The 22,222-nt window shown below is 43.5% G+C and overlaps 1 protein-coding gene across 2 annotated transcripts in view; it reads right to left on the bottom strand.

Annotated features, from left to right (window-relative positions):
* Window positions 1-8,370: 8,370 nt before the first annotated feature.
* LOC120997261 (cytochrome P450 2C5-like) overlaps window positions 8,371-22,222 on the bottom strand; it is a 99,611-nt gene continuing 85,759 nt past the window's right edge. The window contains exons 8-11 of one of the 2 annotated variants that reach the window (XM_040427276.1): window positions 12,221-12,405; window positions 10,399-10,540; window positions 9,148-9,419; window positions 8,371-9,075 (exon numbers count right to left, since the gene is read on the bottom strand). In XM_040427276.1, the coding sequence (XP_040283210.1) occupies window positions 9,241-9,419; window positions 10,399-10,540; window positions 12,221-12,405 (506 nt within the window). In that variant the 3' untranslated portion in view covers window positions 8,371-9,075; window positions 9,148-9,240. Of the gene's footprint in view, window positions 9,076-9,147; window positions 9,420-10,398; window positions 10,541-11,269; window positions 11,346-12,220; window positions 12,406-22,222 lie in introns of those variants that run through there. The other variant, XM_040427277.1, reaches the window with a different exon arrangement.

The following is a 22,222-nucleotide window of genomic DNA, read 5'->3' as shown; positions in this document are numbered from 1 at the left end:
CAAACCAAGCAGACTAAAGACAGAGCAGAAGATAGATACCTGACAGATTCTAATAGGCGTATGTATAAGAAGCAGAATATATATAAATTCCTGCCACATATTGCCACTACCTGCTGGGACCCTAGACTATTGCTGTACACTGTATGGATCAAAAACTACTAAGTAAACACAAGTTGGACCCTATTACCTGTTTGAATTTCAATTATTCCTCAATTACTCCTGCTAACCACACTCAATTTATTGCATGTGAGCCAGGATACAGGAGTCCAGCCGTACCAAGGTAGGAGACACCGTTGACACTACCATATCTGATACACAGAAACACTATTCCCCCTCTGGCATTCCTTACCTGGTACGTAAGCTATACCATCTTAAAGGGCCCTGCTACAGTACCTGCACAAGCTGCAATTGGCGTCACAAACTATTACACATATAAACTGACCCACTGCATAGCATCCCCACTGACCCAGTGTCCTGCTCATTGCACTTCCACCAAATATTGATTCAGGGGTTCTATATACCTGATTCCACTAAATTCTTATTGAGGAGTGCAATTGTCACTGTGTCAAGGAGATTGGCTGAGCGTGGAGGAATCTCACAGGCTCCTTGATTTCTCTTGATTCAGTGTTGATAGGGTTAATGACCACTTCCATTTTTCTCAGCTGTTGCTCAGTGGTCATCACTTCTACCCTTTATAGTCTGACCCCACCCTTCTGACTATGCGGTAGATAGCTTCATTTGGGATTGGCTGAGCTGGTGTGAGTTTGTCTCTGGTGTTCCTGCTCGTCCGTCTCTACAGAAGTTAAGTGTTGCGTTTGTGTTTGTTATATTCCCTGTTGTTTGTATCTGGGCCTGAGACAGAGACTTCCATTCGTCTATCTGGGGAGGAATGGGTTGTCTCTGGTCCTAACCTTTTCCAGGGCCTTATAGGGATATAAAGGCCTAGCTATCCTGCATATGAATAATCCTACCTTCAAGGTCTATTCATATTGTTAGATAGTTAGGGTCGAGATTAGGGTTGTTTAGGAGGTGACCTGTTTCTTCCCTAGTTTCCAGGCCCAGTTACTGTTCCCCTTCTCTCTTGTGTTCAGTGTGGAGTTTCCCCTCACACTGATCATGGCACCTGCTATTACAAAATACTGATTAAGGGCTTCTATATACCTGCTTCCACAAAGTACAGATTTAGGGGTGCAATATACCTGCTTACACAAAATATTGATTGAGGCCTACGATACACCGGCTTCAACAAAATACTGATTTAAGGGTGCATTATGCCTGCTTCCACCAAATATTGATTCAGGGTTTCTATATACCTGATTCCACTAAATACTTTTTGAGGGGTGCAATATACCTGCTATTACAAAATACTGATTAAGGGCTTCTATATACCTGCTTCCACAAAGTACAGATTTAGGGGTGCAATATACCTGCTTACACCCTGTGACGACTACGAATTTCACCTATTATCATTTGGGTTTCATTCAAGAGGGGGGATTTCGTTACCCATGTTTTTAATCCAATTTTATATTTTTAGTTCTTTTAAACATATGTATTTGACATGTATTTGTACTGGCCTACAGTAAATTTTTTATCCAGTGACCGCCTAATGTACGTCAAGCCACATAATCACAAGTTCTTTTCTGTCCGGTGAAAGCCTAAGTCTTGGGGCCTGTACTCCAGTGGCCTAGAGTAAAATTTTTATCCAGCGACCACCTAATGTACCTGCAGCCACATAATCAATAGTTATTTTCTGTCAGGTTAATGCCTAATAGTGATGGACAAACATTGGGCGGGACGTTTCGCTAAACCGAATGCACGTTCGCGATCAAATGTTAGCGAACCTCACGTTCGCGGCAGGCCCCATTCACTTTAATGGCAGGCGAACCTTAAAAACCTTCAGGTCATGTTTGCAGCCACCAATTACTTACTAGAAGTGCGCAAATAGTCCCACAACATGGACAGTGACATACCAGAGGGTGATCATTGGCAAAAATTCCCATAAAAAATATGTAATTTAATCAGGGGCCATTTTTATGTGTCTTAAAGGGAAACTCTCAAAGAAACCAAGCTCCCCAGACCCTGTCCTGCTGCAGAGTTCGTACAGGTAGTCGTTAATGGCACGATGCTGCTGGAGCAGCCTATCAAGCATATAGAAGGTGGAGTTCCAGCGCGTCGGGCTGTCACAAATCAGACGTCTGACGGTCAGGTGGTGTCGCAGCTGAATGTCAGCAAGATCTAAGATAGCCAGAGATTTTCCTGGCCTGCCGCAAGACGTCCTGGACCCCGGGTATTTGGCAATGAATTGCTGCACGACTAAGTTCAGGACGTGTGCCATGCACAGCACGTGTGTCATTTTGCCCTGTTTCAGTGCGCTCAGCAGATTGGAACCGTTGTCGCACACCACTTTACCAACTCTCAAATTGAGCAGGGTTAACCACTGATCGGCCTGTGACCGCAGAGCTGAAAGCAGTGCAGGACCGGTGTGGCTCTTGGCTTCCAGGCACAGCATGGCAATGTCTCACCTGGCACATCGAATAGGTTCTGGGGAGCTTGGGGGGCGCAGCGGAAGAGGCGGTAGCAGTGGAAAAGGGGGAGTCAGCCGAGGAGGAGATGGAGGATGGAGTAGGAGGATGAGAAGAAGAGGCAGGCCTGCATGCAATCCGTGGCGGTAACACCAAATCCACACTCGTGCCACGGGTTAAATGCTTGACAGCCATCAGAAGGTTCACCCAGTGGGCTGTAAAAGGTATGTACCTTCCCTTCCCATGTTTGCTAGACCACGTGTCTGTGGTTAGATGTATCTTGGCACCGACATTGTGTGCCAGAAATATATTCACTTGCCGCTGAACATGGCCATATAGCTCTGGGATGCCCTTCTGGGAGAAATATTTCCTTCTGGTGACCTTCCATTGCGGTGTGCCAATGGCCAAAAATTTTCTAAAGGCCTCCGAGTCCACCAGTTTATATGGCAGTAGTTGGCAGGCTAGCAGTTCCGACAAGCCAGAGTCCTGGGAGCGCAAGATGTGACCGTGCCTGGTGGATGGCTCGCTACATATACATTTGCAGTCTGCTTTTTGCCTCCTGTGCACTGCCTGCTTCTCCTCCCTATCTGCTGCTCTGTCTCTCCCTCTCCCTTGTGGGCACCCATGTGACGTCCATCGACACGTCATCATCGTCACCTTCACCACCACTGGCATTAGAGATCTCGGAGTAGGCAGCAACAGCAGGGACCATCCTCTATGGGCTGATCTGGGTACTGTCGTCAGACCGCTGGGTGGCGGCCGTTGCTACCTCCTCTTCCTCATCCAATGCCAAGAATGGCTGTGCATCGGTAAGGTCTGGGAATGTATGGGAAAATAATTCCTTTGACTCGAGTGGAGGGGCTATGGTTCTGGTGGTGTCCTTGGGGGTGTACACAGCAGGGAGTTAGGCAGGTGCAGATACAGAGGATGAGGAGGGTGCAGAAGCAGAAGGCTGAATGAGCCACTCAGCCAACTGTGGTGCGTCCTTTGACGTAATCACACGCAATTTCTCCAACTTCCCACTTAGGCTCCGGCCTGGTGCACCTGCCCGACCCCTACCACCCCTGCGGAACGCCCTGCCTCTTCCTCTGCCTGTCATTTTAAAAATGACCCTGTGCCAAAGTCCCTAGAGAAGAGCAGTATTTGTTGAAGCCGGTGTATCGCAGTCCTCAATCAATATTTGGTGTAAGCAGGTATATCGCACCCCTAAATCTCTACTTTGTGGAAGCAGGTATATAAAACCCCTTAATCAGTATTTTGTAATAGCAGGTATATTGCACCCCTCAATAAACATTTAGTGGAATAATTTATATAGAACCCCTGAATCCATTTTTGGTGGAAACAGGTATATTTATGGTGGAGGTCACAATACACAGCGGTCTGTATCATTTCATGTTTCTATGTTTGTTCCACTTATTACCTTTGAGTCTAGCCTTGTGCCTTACCTATCTCATCTTATATTGTGGTTTATACAGTTGGGTTGGTTATCCACCATGCACCAATATGATATGGCCATTGGGCCTGTCTGCTGTGTAGGTTGGCTAGGGAACTTTTTACATAGCTATATAAATCATACTGACTTTCAGGATTAGTGCACTGATGGATATGGGCCCCTCTGATTAGTGGACTTTCACAGGTGTTCTTTGATACGCATAGATCGCTGTATGCTTTTTTGTGTGACTTGACACATGCTGCTATATGGGATCAGTTTTTTAACCGTATCTCTGTGATTGTATCATTATAATTTTTATTATATGGAATTCAATAAATATTATATTTATTTACATTTTGTAGTGTGGATTTTTGGGTGTTTTCTTTTTACCCTTAAATCAGTATTTTGTTGAAGCCGGTGTATCGCAGGCCTCAATCAATATTTGGTGTGAGCAGATATATCGCACCCCAAAATCGGGATTTTGTGAAAGCAGGTATATAGAAGCCCTTAATCAGTATTTTGTAGAAGCAGGTATATTGCACCCCTCAATAAGTGTTTAGTGAAATCAGGTATATAGAACCTCTAAATCAGTATTTTATTGAAGCCGGTGTACCGCTTGTCCCTATATATACCTGCGGTATCGCAGCAGAATCGCACACAACTACTGCACAATACCAATACACTATAATATACTTTCTATCTTAGAAAGTATATTATAGGTATATCACACCCCTCAATTGTTTTTTTGGGGGCAACAGGTGTATTACACCAGTTGCAATTAGTTATTCCAATAGCGTTTGTCCCTCTATATACAGTTGTTTTCAAAATAATAGCAGTGTGTTTAAAAAAGTGAATAAAGCTCAAAATCCTTCAAATAGCTTTTATTTCCATACACACAAATGCATTGGGAACACTACACATTCTATTCCAAATCAAAACATGAAGAAAAATATATCAAATTTGTGTTGTTCCTCCAAAAATTGAAGAAAAGTGATTAGACTGTTCAAAAAAATAGCAGTGTTTGTATTCTTCTTTACAAACTCAAACATTCACTATATAAACTGAAAAATGCTTGAAGATTTAGCTTTCCCTTGAATCACTTCACTAATATTTAGTTGTATAACCGCTGTTTCTGAGAACTGCTGGACATCTGTGTTGTATGGAGTCAACCAACTTCTGGCCCCTGTGAACAGGTATTCCAGCCCAGGATGATTGGACTACATTCCTCAGTTCTTCTCTATTTCTTGGTTTTGCCTCAGAAACTGCATTTTTGATGTCACCCCTCAAATTTCTATTGGATTAAGATCCGGGGATTTGGCTGACAACTCCATAACGTCAATCTTGTTGGTCTGGAACCGAGATGTTGCACGTTTACTGGTGTGTTTGGGGTCGTTGTCTTGTTGGAACACCCATTTCAAGGGCATTTCCTCTTCAGCATAAGGCAGCAGGACCTCTTCAAGTATTCTGATGTATTCAAACTGATCCATGATCCCTGGTATGCGATAAACAACACTGTAGTATGAGACACATCCCCATATCATGATGCTTGCGCCACCATGCTTCACGGTCTTCACAGTCCACTGTGGGTTGAATTCAGTGTTTGGGGGTCGTGTGACAAACTGTCTCCGGCCACTAGACCCAAAAAGAACAATCTTACTTTCATCAGTCCACAAAATGTCTCTTTATGCCGTCAATGTGCTCTTTGGCAAATTGTAACCTCTTCAGCACATGTATTTTTTCAACGGTGGGACTTTGCGGGGGCTTCTTGCAGATAGCTTGGCTTCACATAGGCGTCTTCTAACTGTAACAGTACTCACAGGTAACTTTACACCTTCTTTGATCTTCCTGGAGCTGATTGTTGGCTGAGTCCTTGCCATTTTGGCTATTCTTCTATCCATTTGAATGGTAGTTTTTTGCTTTCTTCCACGTCTTTCAGGTTTTGGTTGCCATTTTAAAGCATTTGCGATCATTTTAGCTGAGCAGCCTATCATTTTCTGCACTTCTTTATATGTTTCCTCCTCTCCAATCAACTTTTTAATCAAGGTACGCTGTACTTCTGAACAATGTCTGGAGCTACCCATTTTCCTCAGAATTTCAGAGAGAAATGCACTGTAACCAGCATGTACAGTACAACATCCTTCCTTAAATAAGGGCAATAATTGCCACCTGTTATTCAAAGAATGAATGACCTCACTCATTGAACTCCACACTGCTATTATTTTGAACATGCCCCTTTCAATAAGTGATTGAATTACAGAGAATCAGCAGCATGCATGTCACAACTGTTGGGTCTGTTGGGTTTCTATTACTCTACTACACCTGCTAGTAAATTATTTGCCATGTAGAAATATCATTTCTACCAAAAACAGTGATTGATGAGGTTAGTGATGTCTGACTGCTATTATTTTGAACACAACTGTAGCTGCGGTATCGCAGCAGAACTGCACACAACTGCTGCACAATACAAATGCACTGTAATATGCTTTCTATGTTAGAAAGTATATTATAAGTATATCACACCCCTCAGTAATGCACACCTATCGATAGCACACCTATACCAGTCCTTAAAAGGACTTTTGTGGCCCTTTTAGCTAGCGTTTGGTGTCCCTAACAGCCTGTTCCTGCTCCACAAAGCAACCTCTCCCTACACTGGCAAAAGACAGAATGTAAAATGGCTGCCAGATCGGGTTCTTTTTATAGGGTAGGGGTTATGTCCATGTGCTGAAATGTCTAAATTGGCTGTCCTATCCCACCTGATGGATGGGTCATGGGTCAAAGTTTGGCACAATGCAAAAGCATATGGCAGATGCGAATATCACCATATGTTCGCATGTTCGGCGAATCGCGAATGCGCAAAGTTCGCCGCGAAACAACCGCCGGGCGAACCACAAGGCCATCTCTACAGATAACTGCACCACTGAACGGCAAATATTTTTTTCTTTTGCCACTAATAGACGACAAAAAGGGATGTAATTTTCGCACTTCACCACACAACGGATAATAAGCCCTTTTTTTCCACTAATACAAGCCAAAAAATGTTTTACAACATATAACTGCACCGCACAAGGGCAAATAAGACATAGAAATATTTCTTTGTAATAAACCCTGTCAATGACTGTATCAAACAGCACTTGCACCCCAATAACAAGAACAGTTTTCTGGAATTACAGAGCTGTGTAATGGCAATTTGGGTACACAGTCAGTGCAGCAAGGTGTAATAGGATTGTTCCTATTACCCAGGCTGTCACCTCCCCTACTGAACCCTGTTCAACATAAATGCTGTGGAATGATTCCTCCCTACCCTTTCCCTATAGTTTGAATAATCTTTCCCTTAATTTGTAAATCATTTTTTTAGCACAATGAAGTCTTTTCTAGCACTGTCCCTAGCGCCTGCTGACGTCTCTCCCTGCACTGTAGTACACTGGAAAATGGCAGAATCCAAGATGGCTGACCTTATTTATAGGGCTGTGACATCACAGGGCTGGCTGGCTGATGATTGGCTGCATGCATGGCATTATGGGTGATCCCGCCTTCCCAGAGTTCCTTTCTCCATGTCCTCACACATGCAACAGCCATTTTAGTAAAAAATGTGATCCATTACTACAAAGCGTGAGGAAATTCGGATTCGTTGTGAATCTAATTTTTCCTGAAATTCGGATCGAATTCCACTTCGTCAACTTCGATTCGCTCATCTCTATTCATAATATAATCACCCTTATATTGACCTTGCAATATTCCTCTCTGGATTGTTTAATTGAAGGTATCTCTTCATAACAGAAACTTAAAGGTGTTGTCTGAAACATTGTCCTTTCTAATGGCTGATTTACACTGCACACTTGTCAGGCAGATTATCTGGAACAAACGTTACTAGGAACAAGCAAAACGCTTAATTATGGAGGAAATGATCTTTCATGTAGCACATTAAATCATTGCTTCCAGGCAGCAAATTGTCCCAAGAACAATGAATCTGTATGAGGATAAGCGATGGCAACGGCATACTGGGAGGTGATTGCTGCATGTAAATGCAACTCGTCACCTCCACTGACGAGCAGGCAGTTATAGGCAGGGAACGATCCCATCCTGATAATTGCCTGAATGTTTGCTACCTCTAAATGCGCCTTAAGATTAACAGTGTAGTAGTTTGATAAGAAAAAAATCTGGTTGATTTTGAATAGATTCAGTAAATTCCTTTGTAATATAATCACTATTATATTGACCTTGCAAGGTTACTCTTAAGACATTGGCTTGGAAGCAGATAATTTGGTTTGAGTTTTAATAGAAGAAGTTGACTTGGAGGACATTGGACTAGAAGACATTGGCTTCAAAAGCATTATATCTTCTTTCAGAGTAGTTCAATTTTCAGGTACAAAGTAATTAAATAATTAAGTCGCCGACACAGAGACACAGACACAGGACTGTATCTAGGGAGATCTGCAGGACCACCCAAAAAATCTTTATTATTATACCCTTAGGTTAATGAGAGTAACTGGGTGTTTCAAAGAGGTTACAATACTCAAAAATCAGATGTGGCAGATTACATAATTACACGTGATAGCATATTGGCAATATCTTATGGTTTGGAAATAGGTAAAAGTTCATTTTAATGAAACTGGACCCAAATTGGATAATAATACTAATTATCTGGTTCTATTTATTTTAAGAAAGAAGAGAAACATTTCCTAGAATCCCGAGAACATCTGGTATATATCAGGTCATCCCCCATCTTAAGCAATTGTCACCATTGTATTCTATATCAAGTCAAATACTCCCCCTTTCCTTACAAACTTCTTTCTCAGCACAAGTAAAAAAGATGACCTTCAGAATGTATTCTAAGGATAAGATATGCTGTAACAGTGGAATAGATGATAAGGTTTACACAGAATACAAGTAGAACAAAATCAAAGTCTAGTTATACATATATTGTCATTCATGTTATATAGATTATTATGAATATAATACATACAGTTACCTCGTTACTCTCACACTTCATAACAGACCATTATAAATGTCCTAGATTCATGCAAGTGCACCTCAACTACTTCTTGAAAACTGTTGTGACACCAGACCAACTACAAATTTTCCAATTGTTATGGGGACAACATGTATAGGTCATCTCAGGAGGTTATAAATGCATAGCCAACAAGGACAATTGGTGGATTGTAGAATTATATATAAATTCAGGATACATGTAGGTAAAATATTTTTTATGGCAGTTTCCATTTTCAAATGTTTGACTGCAAACCTGTGTAGACAATTAACATTTTCAGTGTAAGTGACACTCATAGGTTATACATAGGGTATAGCACATATCTTATGGGGCAGTGGTCCAGCTGTAAATCCTATTGCAGAGTTGAGGTCTAGTGTAGCCCCAGGAGGAGCCTGGAATGTGAAGTTCTGCAGTAGTCTTGTGAAGAACAGGAACAGCTCCATTTTGGCCAAGCTCTCTCCAGCACAACTTCTTCTACCTAAAGCAATGAAATATCAGAAACCGGATAAAAATGTGGTATTCTTTCAATGGAAAATGCAAGATACTATATACTTCCAACTTCTGCTGATTTAACACATTGGTGGGAAATTGCTACAACATCATGAGTGGCCAATCTACTCTTAACATTTTTATAACCCCCAACATTTAAAAATGGAAATTGGACCACATGGCACAGATGTCCTTCAGGTTCCTGCCTTATAGAAGTCAATATGGGCAATTCTTAATAAGTAAGGTTTGCACTTGAAAACTCATCGAATTTCTCAATGCCAGAGATACCTTTGGGAGCATAATAAAAAATCAGGGATTGCTCCAATGAGGCTATAATCCTTCAGGGCCAAAAATCATTTATTATAATAATAAAACCTATACCCCTATAATTACCATATACTTTGATATTTTAAAGTGGCTGATCAATGGATTACATTTTTAGAAAAGACTCAGAATGATGTTCCCATTTCGCCCCAGTTTATGCTTCCTGGTCCCTCTAGACAAACAGCAAATGAATGCTCAGCCAATCACTGGCTAAGGCGGGTCGCTATTCTGTCCAGTGATTGGCTAAGTAGTGATTTCCTGTGTTTAGAGGGATAGGAAGCAGAGACAGAGAGGGACCAGAAAGATCTAGAACAGGAGAATTTTGGATTGATAAGGTGAGTATGAGTTATTTAACTTTATTTTTTTTTTACATCCTGAGCCTGTTTAAATGCATTTTAATCTGCCAGACAACTCCATTAAACTTTGTGACACTTGCTGAGGAGGACTCCTGGTCATTCTTACACTATAGTCACCGGTCCTCATATGATAAATAGATAATATTGAGGGGGGCATGATCTCAAGTCATTCTTACCCTTGTGATTCATAAATTGATATTTTATTGCTCTCAGTTTGGATTATTTATGGAGACATTTTCTCAGCTCTAGTTATTACTCTACCAGAAGACATCTGAGAGGACTACTCACCAGCTGAGAAGGGCATGAATGCTTCTTTCCTTACAAAATTTCCACTGGAATCCAGAAAGTGTTCCGGGTAAAACTCATCAGCTTTTGCAAAATGATCCTTGTCATAGAGTACTGAGGTCAGCAGCGGGATGACATGTATCCCCTGGAAGTTTCAATATTTGCATAAATCATATTCACAATGGATCTTAAATTCACTAAAATTGTGTTCTCAACAAGGTAGCATTTACAAGGACCATAAGGGCATGGGCCTAGGGTGTCAGGAAGAAGTGGGCAGCACTTTATTTTCACCCTTGTGCTGCTTCTCATGTCTCCTTATCCCTTCAGGAAGTGTATGGGTTAAATGCCCTGGCAAGTTTCTACAGTTAACAAAAGTAAGTAATAAGGAGACATCAGAGCAGTCAGATGAGGAGAAAGGGGAAGCCAGTATATGACTAATATGTACATTGCCACCTAGCAGAGAGGATTTCTCTGCCTGTCATACAGCAGACCATTCCATGATCCACATACTGACATCAAGTCAATATAGCTCCTCAGTGTCACTACTGAAAAATGCAACAGTCAGAATAAAGGTATAAACCTACCAAGAGCTACAGCTTGTTAAGGTAAGTCTTGTTAGACTAGTTTGTCTTCCCAATAACCAGAATTTTGCTGGAGTGGCATTTGTCATTACAGTGGCTGCTACAGCAGAAATATAATATTGCACCAGACCACTCATAGCTATTAATAAAATATATGGGTATCATGGTGATTTAGTGGTTAGTACTGGTTAGTACTGGTACTTGCAGAGCTGGAAGCTAGGGTCAAATTCGACTGAGGACAACATGTGTATGGAGTTTGTATGTTCTTCCTCCCGCACTCCAGATATACTTACTGTATACACATAGTGATTGGGAGTTTAGAATGTGAACTCCATTGAGAGAGCAAGTGGTGATAATGTCTGTAAAGTGCTATATGAGTTAAATAAATAAAATAATCTATGGATAGCTTGAGTATGATAAAGTAAAGAACAGTCATATTTCTAGGCTCATTATTTAAAAGGATTTTACGGCCAGCTAAAGAATTAAAATAAAGCCTCAGAATGCTTTAAACAATAACTTCACCAATCCCCTGCCACTGTCCCCCTATAGAGAGTGCTTAGTAGGCATGGGGAGTCTTATAGGCTAGCCAATGCTCAACAGGGAAAAATATATGTAAATGTGCTTTCTTTCCAAGCAAAGCAATCCTTTAAGTTAATACTTAAGCTTTTAAACAGGCCTTGAAGCATAATAGATAATAGCTAAGCCAGCATCTCTCTGCAAACAGCTTTTTGGGGTGCTTGCCCCTCATTAGTGCAAAGCACAGAGAACTGACTTAGCTAAGTGAGAGGCCTTGGTCAGGATTTGAGGGTACTATTTGTCCTTATGTAGAGCTTCTAGTAGGCATGAGGATTCTTATAAGACAGGCAACACTCCTCTTGGAAAAAGATTTATAAATGAGCTTTCCTTTCAAAAGGACTCGACTTATAGAATAGCATCTGGTGGTATCAGAGGCTTAGCATTTTCTTCTTTTTGGAAGGAAAGCGAATTTGCATATCCTTTTCGTAGACATAGGACTTCTGGAAATATCCTAATTCCCTTCCCATTGACGTTATGAAAAGAATCAACAACTGGGCTAGCAGTAGCTAGCAAGTCTTGGGGCCAGACTTGCAAGTACCCTGACCCCTATCAAAATCATCAAGTTTACTATGCGTGAAATTGTGCCACTTTCTTGGTTTCTCTAAGCTTATCATAGGAACTAGATCATTACAACTAAGTTATAAGTCTTAATATTTTTTTGGACTTACTTTGGGCAGGAGATATCCCCGGAAATTGACATCTTGAGTAGTAGCGTGTGGCAGGTTGGTTGGAACAATGTTTCCAAAACGTTGAATCTCATGAATGACGGCGTCAGTATAGGGCATGGCTTTACGATGACTCGCTTGGGGCACAGCTGACCCAATAACTTTTTCAATCTCACTTTGAACTTTTCCTATTCCCAACACAAATACATAAAATTATAGGTTTAAAAGGTTTAAAAGAATAAGTAAAAAGTTATCAGTTTTGCTCACATTTAGTCTAGGGTTCCACTCTGGTCATGTAGGTTCATGATAAAATCATGGGTGACTGCAAAACTCCCTGTCATTTCAAATTGCTCCCTTGGGTGCATACTAATTCTACTAATATTAAATAATAATCTTTATTTATAGCGCCAACATATTCCACAGCGCTTTACAATCAGGGGGTTCAAGTACTAACAGAGTTATAAAAAATGTAGCAGCAAACAGGTCAACAATTAAAACAAGAGAAATGAAGGCCCTGCTCGCAAGAGCTTACAATCTGTGAGGAGATGGGGGTGAGACAAAAAGTAGAAGTGCTTGTTTTGTACAATGGTCTAGCCATCTTAACACAACAGGGGAGTAGATATAAGGCTGAATGAGCTAGTCACCATCCAATATCTGTACTGCCTCTGAGTGCATGGGGTGGGGTATATGCTGATAGATCAGGTTCAGAGGTATAATTCTAAAGGGTGGAGGTGTGAGTGTGTGTGTGTGTGGGGGGGGGGGGGGGGGGTGGAGGGGTGGAGAAGGGTTATATCAGGGATGCGATAGGTTAACCTAAAAAGATGTGTTTTTAGGGAGTGCCTAAAACTTTTAATGTGAATTAACCTAATTTCTTGGGGTAGGGCATTCCAGCTCAAGAGAAGTCTTGGAGACAGGAGTGAGAGGTTCAGATGATGGTGGATATGTCACAAGTCATTGGCTGAATGGAGAGCATGAGTAGGATGGTAGACAGAAATGAGGGAGGAGACGTAGGGGGGTGCAGCATTGTGGAGAGCTTTATGGGTGAGAGTGAGACGTTTAAATTGAATCCTGTACTGTATGGGCAATCAGTGCAATGACAAAGCATTGGAGTAGCTGCTAGACAGATAGATGAGCCTGGCTGCTCCATTCAAGACGGATTGGAGAGAGAAGAGTTTGGTGAGGGGGAGGCCAATTAGTAATGAGTTACAGTAATTCAGACGGGAATGGATCAGGGGAACAATGAGAGTTTTTGTTGTTTCCACAGTAAGAAATCGGCAGATTCTAGAGTTGTTTTTGAGGAGCAGGTGGCATGAGTGGGCGAGAGATTGAATCTAAGTGGTAAAGGAAAGATCAGTGTCAAACATTGCGGGCATGCTGCTTAGGCGTGATGGTAGTGCCACACACTGAGATGGAGATATCAAGGATAGTAGATGGAGAAAATACCAGTATTTCAGTTTTTTAAAGATTCAACCCACTTGTATAACTATGCTCTGATTTGTCCTGAAGTCCCTGTGACTGCAAGGCCACGACCCTTTTCTGGAATCACCCTTGACTTCTGACAACTGCAAATGTTAGGAAGAACTACAGTCACCATCCATACCACCGCCAGTGAACTCTAAATCTGCAACCAGCCTTTCAAACCTATTAACCTCTTGGTTAATATGAAATTATGTCTACCCCTAGGTATCCACCAGAGCCTGCCACAAGACAGGGTGGACTTGGCTGCTAAGGACCCAGGATATGTCTGCCGAGCTTGATAACAGAATACTGGTGCAGTTAAACTAGTACCAGACCTTGACGAATGACCAGGGCGGTAAAAGAGTACTCAGCAAGCAGGGTCGGAAGAAAAAAAACAGGAGAGGCAATTGTGATGAATGCAGTACACAAGAGGTTAAATCCAGATACTAGCCAGAGTCGTTACCAGATTAGATGTAAGCAGAATCAGCAGCCACAAGGATAATCCAAAAAAATAAGCCAGAAGTCAAAAACCAGAGGGATCTGTTGTAAGTCACTTGGGGAAGACACATTCAATAACAATAACTAGGGAGCCATGGCAATAATGATAGGGAACAGCTGTCTTAAATCCCTTACCAAGTTCTAGGATTGGATAGGTCTTGTCTGAAAGGCATGGCAACCCTCCTAGTTCAGCCCATGATGTGATTTGAACTCCTGACAGTACCCGCCATTCTAAAAGGGGTCACTGGACCCTTAGAATTAGGAATGGGTTTAAGAGAAAACTTTCTATGAAAAGATCTGACCAGATGATTCACATGTACAGATGGTACACAGTCACGCTCTTCAGGTCCATAACCCTTCTAATGTACTAGGTATTGAAGGGAACTTCTAATCAATAATACGTTGTACTTCATACTCTCGATCCCACTTTCCTTGGACAGAAGAAGGAAGACCCTTAGGCGGACTCACAGGAGAAATATACTTTTTGAGGAGTGATTTGTGCATGCACAACTTTTTTGCGGTGCAGAGGCACATAAAGTAAACCCACGGAAGCACTCTGTAGTGCTCCCGTAGGCTTCCGATCCATGCCTCCGTTCCACATCTCCCGGATTGAGGATCCATTCAAGTGAATGGGTCCGCGATCTGTGATGCAGACCGCAATACGGCAATGGCCGGCACACGTTTGTGGGCATTAGCCCTTAAATGCCATGTAAATGTGCAATATGTTTAATAAATAAACTGGACAAGGTTTTGGAATTTGTCAGTTTTACATCTTACTGAAATGATCCTCACAGGCCCATTTCTGCCAGTATTGTGCCTCAATAGGGGGCTGACCTGCCTCTGAGGGGGGCGACAGTTTACAGTGGGACACGGAAGCCTATGGCTCCTGTCCTCGCTGTTCAGCCTCATAGGCCTGAAGCCTATGAGGTGGTAGAATGGCAAAGAAGATGGCAATGACACCACCATAACATCCTGTCCTGGGTCTCATGGGATGCCGTGATGATGTCAAGATACAGGTGTTCGTGAAATGCAATGTTGTTGTGACTGCCTGTTCCTGGACACGGTTACTCAGGCCACAGATGAGAAGAGCCTGTGGCATGCATCACAGATGACAAAGAAGAGCAGAACACAGGTGAGTATTTTTTTTTTTTTATGTATTTATGCTGGCGGGCACTACAGTGTGGGGGTGGAGGAGAGCATTTTATGTACTACAGATAGGGCCATTATATACACTTAGAGGTAGGCCATTTTATATAGTATAGTGGTAGTCAATTATATATACTACCAATACAGAGGGGCATTGTAATAATGTAAACACTATAGGAAACGGGTAAACGCATGCTTGGTAGCGTTAATGAACATAGTGTTTAAAAACACACTGTGTCGTTATATGTGTTATGCTTTTTTCATATTAGAGACTTTTCAAAAATTGTCCCTTATCAGGAGCATATTTTGTAAACACAGACGGTGTTATGGTATAAATTAAAATAGATTGTTGGGGGACCCAACATCCAAATATTATGCCTTGACCTGGTCAGAATGCCTGCCCATACAACACACACACGTTTTAATTGTCAAAAGAAAAAGTGTCTGGTTCTGAACAAGCCTTGAAAAATTCTACCTTTTAATTGGGAGCAGCAGCAGTACAGTGTGGTTGTGGAAAGGGTAGGGTATTAGAGGCACATAGCTGCAATAGTAGCAGAGCAGAGGCAGCATAGCACGGAACATACAAGGCAGCAGATCGGCTGTCTATGGGTGTCAGTTGTACTAGTGGCGGTGGTGGTATTGGTAGTGGTGGCAGTAGGGGATTAGCAGTGAGGACTAGCAACTGAGGCGGCGGCAGCAGCAGCCATATGGTACATGTTGGCAGGCAGACAGCAGCATCATGGTGGCAGTGGCATGATGGAGGCAGCAGCAGCCATACAGAACATGATGGTAGATAGGCAGCAGCAGCCATACGGAACATAATGGTAGGCAGGACGGTAGCCAGGCAGACAGCAACAGCGGCAAGATGTTGCACCGTCAGCAAGGCCAGATCTAATCAGCCAGAGGAGTGTGAAAATCCTCCGGAATCCAGGCTTGACAGAAGTGATGTTTTGGACACTGGCAGAGGACAATTTCATCTGTTTGATGTCACCACGCTCCCATCGTGTTGCTGAAAACCTTCTCAAACATGACACTGGAGGCTGGGCAAGAAAGAGATTGTGCTGTACCAGTTCGGGCCACTGTTCCAGTCTGCCTACCCAGAAATCCATGGGGTCAGGGAACAGGGTATTTGCCCGAGACTGGCCAGACTATAGGTAGGCCTGAACCTGGGCTTTGAGGCGGAAGCTATCAGCTTGCTGACTGGCCTCACCTTAGCGCAGCACATGGAAAAACTGTTCCATCATGTTAAGAAGACTGAAATGGCTGTTGCTTCTACTATAGCTCTGGCCACTGGCATACATACAGGGGTCGCAGGGGTTGCAGTTGCGACCGGGCCCGGCACTCCAGGGGGCCTGGACGCCTCTATACCCCCCCAGACCGCCCTAAAGCATGTTAAAAACGGGGGCTCCGCTGTACTCACATGTAATGGAGTGCTCTGATGGGGCCCAGCATGAAGTACAGTGGCAATTTTGGGCCCCATCAGAGCGCTCCATGCCTCCATTACATGTATAATATGGGGGGGGGGGAGAGGGTGGGAGCGAGCACTCACTCACACACACCCAGCCAGGCAGTTCGTTTCGATAGTGAAGCAAGGAAACCTCTCTGCTCCCTGCTTCACTGATCTTCAGAGCTCAGGAGCTCCTCCTGCTGGCCCCACATTGTGCTGCTGGCTGTGGGAGGAAAGCTGAAAGCCCGGGAATCTGCCTTCAGCACAGCCAGCAGCGCGATGAGTGTGGGAGCCTGTCATCAGGGAAGAAGGTAAGTATGTGTTTTTTTTTTCTAACGCTGCGGACTGGGGGCAAGGGGGGGGGGGGAATTGATGGGCACAACTAGAGTGAGGGGGCACAAAAGTGGGCATCTCTACTAAGGGGCACCTAATCTGCCATAACTAATTTGAGGGGGCACCTAATCTGGCCTAACTACTGTGAGGGGGGCACATATGAAGGCATAACTATGAGGGGGCACATATGAAGGCATAACTACTGTGAGGGGGCACGTAATCTGGCATAACCACTGTGAGAGGCACATATGTGGGCATATCTACTGTGAAGGGGACATCATCTGGCATAACTACTGTGAGGGGCACATTATCTGGCATTACTACTGTGAGGGGCACATAATCTGGCATAACTACTGTGAGGGGCACATAATCTGGCATTACTACTGTGAGGGGCATATAATCTGGCATTACTACTGTGAGGGGCACATAATCTGGCATTACTACTGTGGGGACACAACATTTTGCATAACTACTGTGAGTGGACACATAATATGGCATTAATGCTGTGAGGGGACACATAATCTGGCATTACTACTGTGATGGGACACATAATCTGGCATTACTACTGTGAGGGGGCACATATCTGGGCATTACTACTGTGAGGGGGCACATATTTGGCATTACTACTGTGAGGGAACACATAATCTGGCATTACTACTGTGAGGGGCATATAATCTGGGCATTAATGCTGTGAGGGGGCACATATCTGGGCATTACTACTGTGAGGGGACACATATTTGGCATTACTACTGTGAGGGGGGACATAATCTGACATTACTACTGTGAGGGGGCACATATCTGGGCATTACTACTGTGAGGGGGCACATAACTGGACATTACTACTGTGAGGGGACACATAATCTGGCATTACTACTGTGATGGGACACATAATCTGGCATTACTACTGTGAGGGGGCACATATCTGGGCATTACTACTGTGAGGGGGCACATATTTGGCATTACTACTGTGAGGGAACACATAATCTGGCATTACTACTGTGAGGGGCATATAATCTGGGCATTAATGCTGTGAGGGGGCACATATCTGGGCATTACTACTGTGAGGGGACACATATTTGGCATTACTACTGTGAGGGGGGACATAATCTGACATTACTACTGTGAGGGGGCACATATCTGGGCATTACTACTGTAAGGGGGCACATATTTGGCATTACTACTGTGAGGGGGCACATAATCTGGCATTACTACTGTGAGGGAGGCACATATCTGGGCATAACTACTGTAAGGGGACACATATTTGTCATAACTACTGTGAGGGGGCACATATCTGGGCATAACTACTGTGACAGGAACAAAGGTGGGCATAACTACTGTGAGGGCCACAAGGTGGGCATTAGTACTGTGTGGTTGCACTTAGGAGAAATGTCCTAGATTACCCTGCTATACATTGGCATGGCTCAGCAGGCGCCCCTGCTGGTGATTTCACAGGGGCAGTCACCATCCCTTCCTTATGTGATTATTCTTTTTTTCTCACCACAGGGACCTTGTTCTGGATCCAGTGGACATCACGCCGACGCCAGTGACACCCTGGATGAGGTAGGACCAGATTTTATTAGGACTGGGTGAGTGTAGCCATGCATTGGGCTTAGGGCTCTTTAACACGAGCGGATCCCGTGCGGGTAATCCACTGCGTGAAAGACAGCCAAGCCCCATTCCGGACAGCAGAGACACGGAGCAGTAGCATGATTGATAATGCTCTGTGCCTCTCTGTGATCTTTTTACTACATAATCACAGTGAGATAAAGTTGTCACCGTGATTTTGTAGTAAAAAGATAACAGTCAATCATGTTACTGCTCCGTGTCTCTGCTGTCCAGAATGGGGCTTGGCACTCATTCACGCAGAGGATTAGCCACACGGAAAGAGCCCTTAGTAAGAAAATCTGCCGCTTCTTTGTAAAAATGGGGGGGAAGGGGCCCAATCCATAGTTTGCACTGTGGCCCATAACACTATACTGTATTTAGGGCAGTGTTCCCTCTAAGCTGCGCGGGTGAGCGGCCGTGCAGCAATTATTGTGCCCCCACTCAAAAGTTTACTATGTCCGCTCAGCGCGCCCGCTCACCCGCCTTGCAAAATGCCCACACACTTGCCCACACTATTGATGAGTTCTTCCAAACTTCCTCCTGTGTTCTGCAGTAGCATGCCCTGCACTTATATACAGCCTATAAATATGTACAGCCTATAAATATGTACAGCCTATAAATATGTACAGCCTATAAATATGTACAGCCTATAAATATGTACAGCCTATAAATATGTACAGCCTATAAATATGTACAGCCTATACCTATGTACAGCCTACAACTATATATTGCAGTACATAGGTGTAGACTGTATATAGATATAGGCTGTATATAGGTATAGGCATATCTATCTAGCTACCTATCTCATATCTATCTATCTATCTATCTATCTATCCCACAGGGGTTATATTGTTCGGCATGGTGTAACCTCCAAACATTTGCTGTACAATATACATTATAATCCCTGCACCATGCCGTTCAATATACAGTATAACACTGCCTTCCCTGCGATAATCACTCATGAATCAGGCGCCAGAAGTTGAAGCACTGTGCGCAGTGAGCGCTTACTTCCGGCGGCTGCTTCATGAGTGATTATCGCAGGGAAGGCAGGTTAGTAAGTGTACCGGAGCATTCGATTTTATAGAAAGGGTGAATAGACATATTATTTTAACTCCTAAGAAGCTCATTTTTGAGGGCGCTGCTAAGGGCCATTTCAACCCCAGTTTACTACTAAAATGAAACATTTTGGCTAAATAAAGTATATTACAAAAATGCTACCTATCACTTGCCCTACACTTTAGCAAAAAATAAAAATTTTATGGCAGTTACACTTTAAGCTTTACATGAATACGCTGTGTGCGGTTATGTACATGTACATACCTCCCAACTCTTGCACCTGGCAAATTGTGCAGAGGTAGAGCTTGGCAGGACAGCAGGATTGCCATCCAAAATCGGCCTGCCCCGCACAAAGCGGAACTGTTGGGAGGCATGTTGGGTGAATGGTAGGGGAGGTAGTGGGGGGGGGGGGATACAGGTTTTGGGGGGGCGATGCGACGGGGGAGGGGGCCCTATGGATCAGTTTCGCACCGGGGCCCCATGGATTGTGTTTACGCCACTGGCTGTGGCTTCTGCTGCTTGTGGTGGTGGGTGACTCTGTGGGCATAAAGAGCCTCCTTTTCAGACAAGCTGGTGGCCGGCATCTGCTCACCGAAAGCTGCGTACAGTGTTTCCTGATAATAACATAATTTGGTTTCTTTTTCTGAGGGAGGAAAACATTCTCACACTTCTTTGGTAACAAATGTCTAAAAGCATCGCTATCCAGTAATCAACAGACTGCGTAAGCAAGCAAGCATACAGGTCGCCATTCTGGCCAGCGTGCTCGAGGAGCCAGTTCTTTCTGGCTCCAACCCTCAATAGACGACTGGCTATCATGGCCGGTGCCATCATCATCATCATCCTCTTGGTCCTCCACCTCCAATTCCTAATCCTCTTCCAGTGGCCACTCCTTATCCTTGTCCATGGCGGTTTCTTCTTGTGGGTCCCTAACAGCTACAGGGCGGACAGCAAGATCTGCTAGCTGTTCATATTCCACTGTCGTCCCCTGCTGCATGACAGTCAATGTCTGTTCTAACATAAATATGAGAGCTATGAAATTGTTTATGCCGCACTTGTCCCTACTGACAAACTTTGTGGCCTCTTTGAAAGGCTTCAGCACCTGACAAGTGTCTTGGATAAACTGCTACTGCCTGACCTGGAAACAACACATGTTTCCTGCTGAGGTGGTCTGGCGCATGACAAAGTCGTTTATGGCTTTCCGCTGCTCACAATGACTCTCTAGCATGTTTAATATTGAATTCCAGCGAGTTAGAACGTTGCAGATTAAGTGGTGTCGGGGCATTCCTCGCCGTGTAAGAATCGCTGAAATGCGAGTACAATGACAAACATTTGTAAAGATCTTTTCTTAGAGGGATTAAGTGGCTAGGGTAACTACCTGTGAAGTCAGTGGCAGCCATATAGGTACTCTAGCCCAACCCACAACACACACTACAGTCAATTTTGTAGGAGCCAATGTGCCTATTTGTATATTTTTAGAGTGTGGGAGGAAATTCCATGCAGATGTTGTCCCTGGCCAGATTTGAACCCATGGCTAATGCACACCCAGCCTGAGCTCCTCACTTCTCACTCCCTGGCTGAAAGAATTCCCTGCCTTTCCCTATTCTACACAATTATTTTTCTAGCCTTTCCCTTCACTGTCCCTCACATTAGAATGGAAGCTTGATTGTGTGACTGTACTCTATCCCTAAGATTGTTTTCTGTCAGACACTGAATAGACCCATCCACCCTCATTTACAGCCTAACACAGAATGATGTTCTGCAAGGGCCCCTCCCTGCCTGCTGTGGCACTCATTAGCTCATCCAGGCTGTCTGCCGGCCTGTGAGCCAATCAGGGCAAAAGCTCCCCCATAACTTTCTCTCACGGTCATGTGAGCATCCTCCTTTCCCTTGTGCTTTTTTCGGTCAACGCGTGCAGTAAAATTACGCTGTGCTGCTTTACTGGATTCATCTTTAGCGAACCTGAAATGCCTTGGGTTTGTCTGGCAGATGATATTTAGGGAAGTTCGTAATGAACCGTGTTAGTTACGAACTGATTCGCTCATCTCTAAATGTAATTATAATGTAAATCCAGTTTCGAGAACCAGTTGGCTACGGAGTTCTTAAATATGTCAGTGATAAGTGGAAGAAGGTATTATTTACTGTGCTCTTATTCAGTTTGCGATAATACAGGACCTTAAACCACCATCTTTTTTCTCACACCCACACTGGCTTTCCTGAATATAATCTTTTATAGCCTGTGTTTCTGGGAAGATTATAAATCTGCCCCTTAGGTAATTTAGCATCGGTAAGAAAATCAATGGCACAGTCGTTCGGTCTATGGGAAGGAAGTGTCTCACTATCAGATTCAGAAAATATATCGGCAAAATCCTGAAAAAAATCGCATTAGAAAGGGTGAATCACAAGACACACTGGAGACAGACATACAAGATTCAATATATCTGGAGATCCAATTGATGAGGTCC

This window comes from Bufo bufo, chromosome 4 (genome assembly GCF_905171765.1).
Source record: "Bufo bufo chromosome 4, aBufBuf1.1, whole genome shotgun sequence".
Classification (NCBI taxonomy): Eukaryota; Metazoa; Chordata; class Amphibia; order Anura; family Bufonidae; genus Bufo; species Bufo bufo.
Note: the sequence above shows the minus strand (reverse complement) of the source record. Positions and strands in the feature narration are given on the sequence as shown.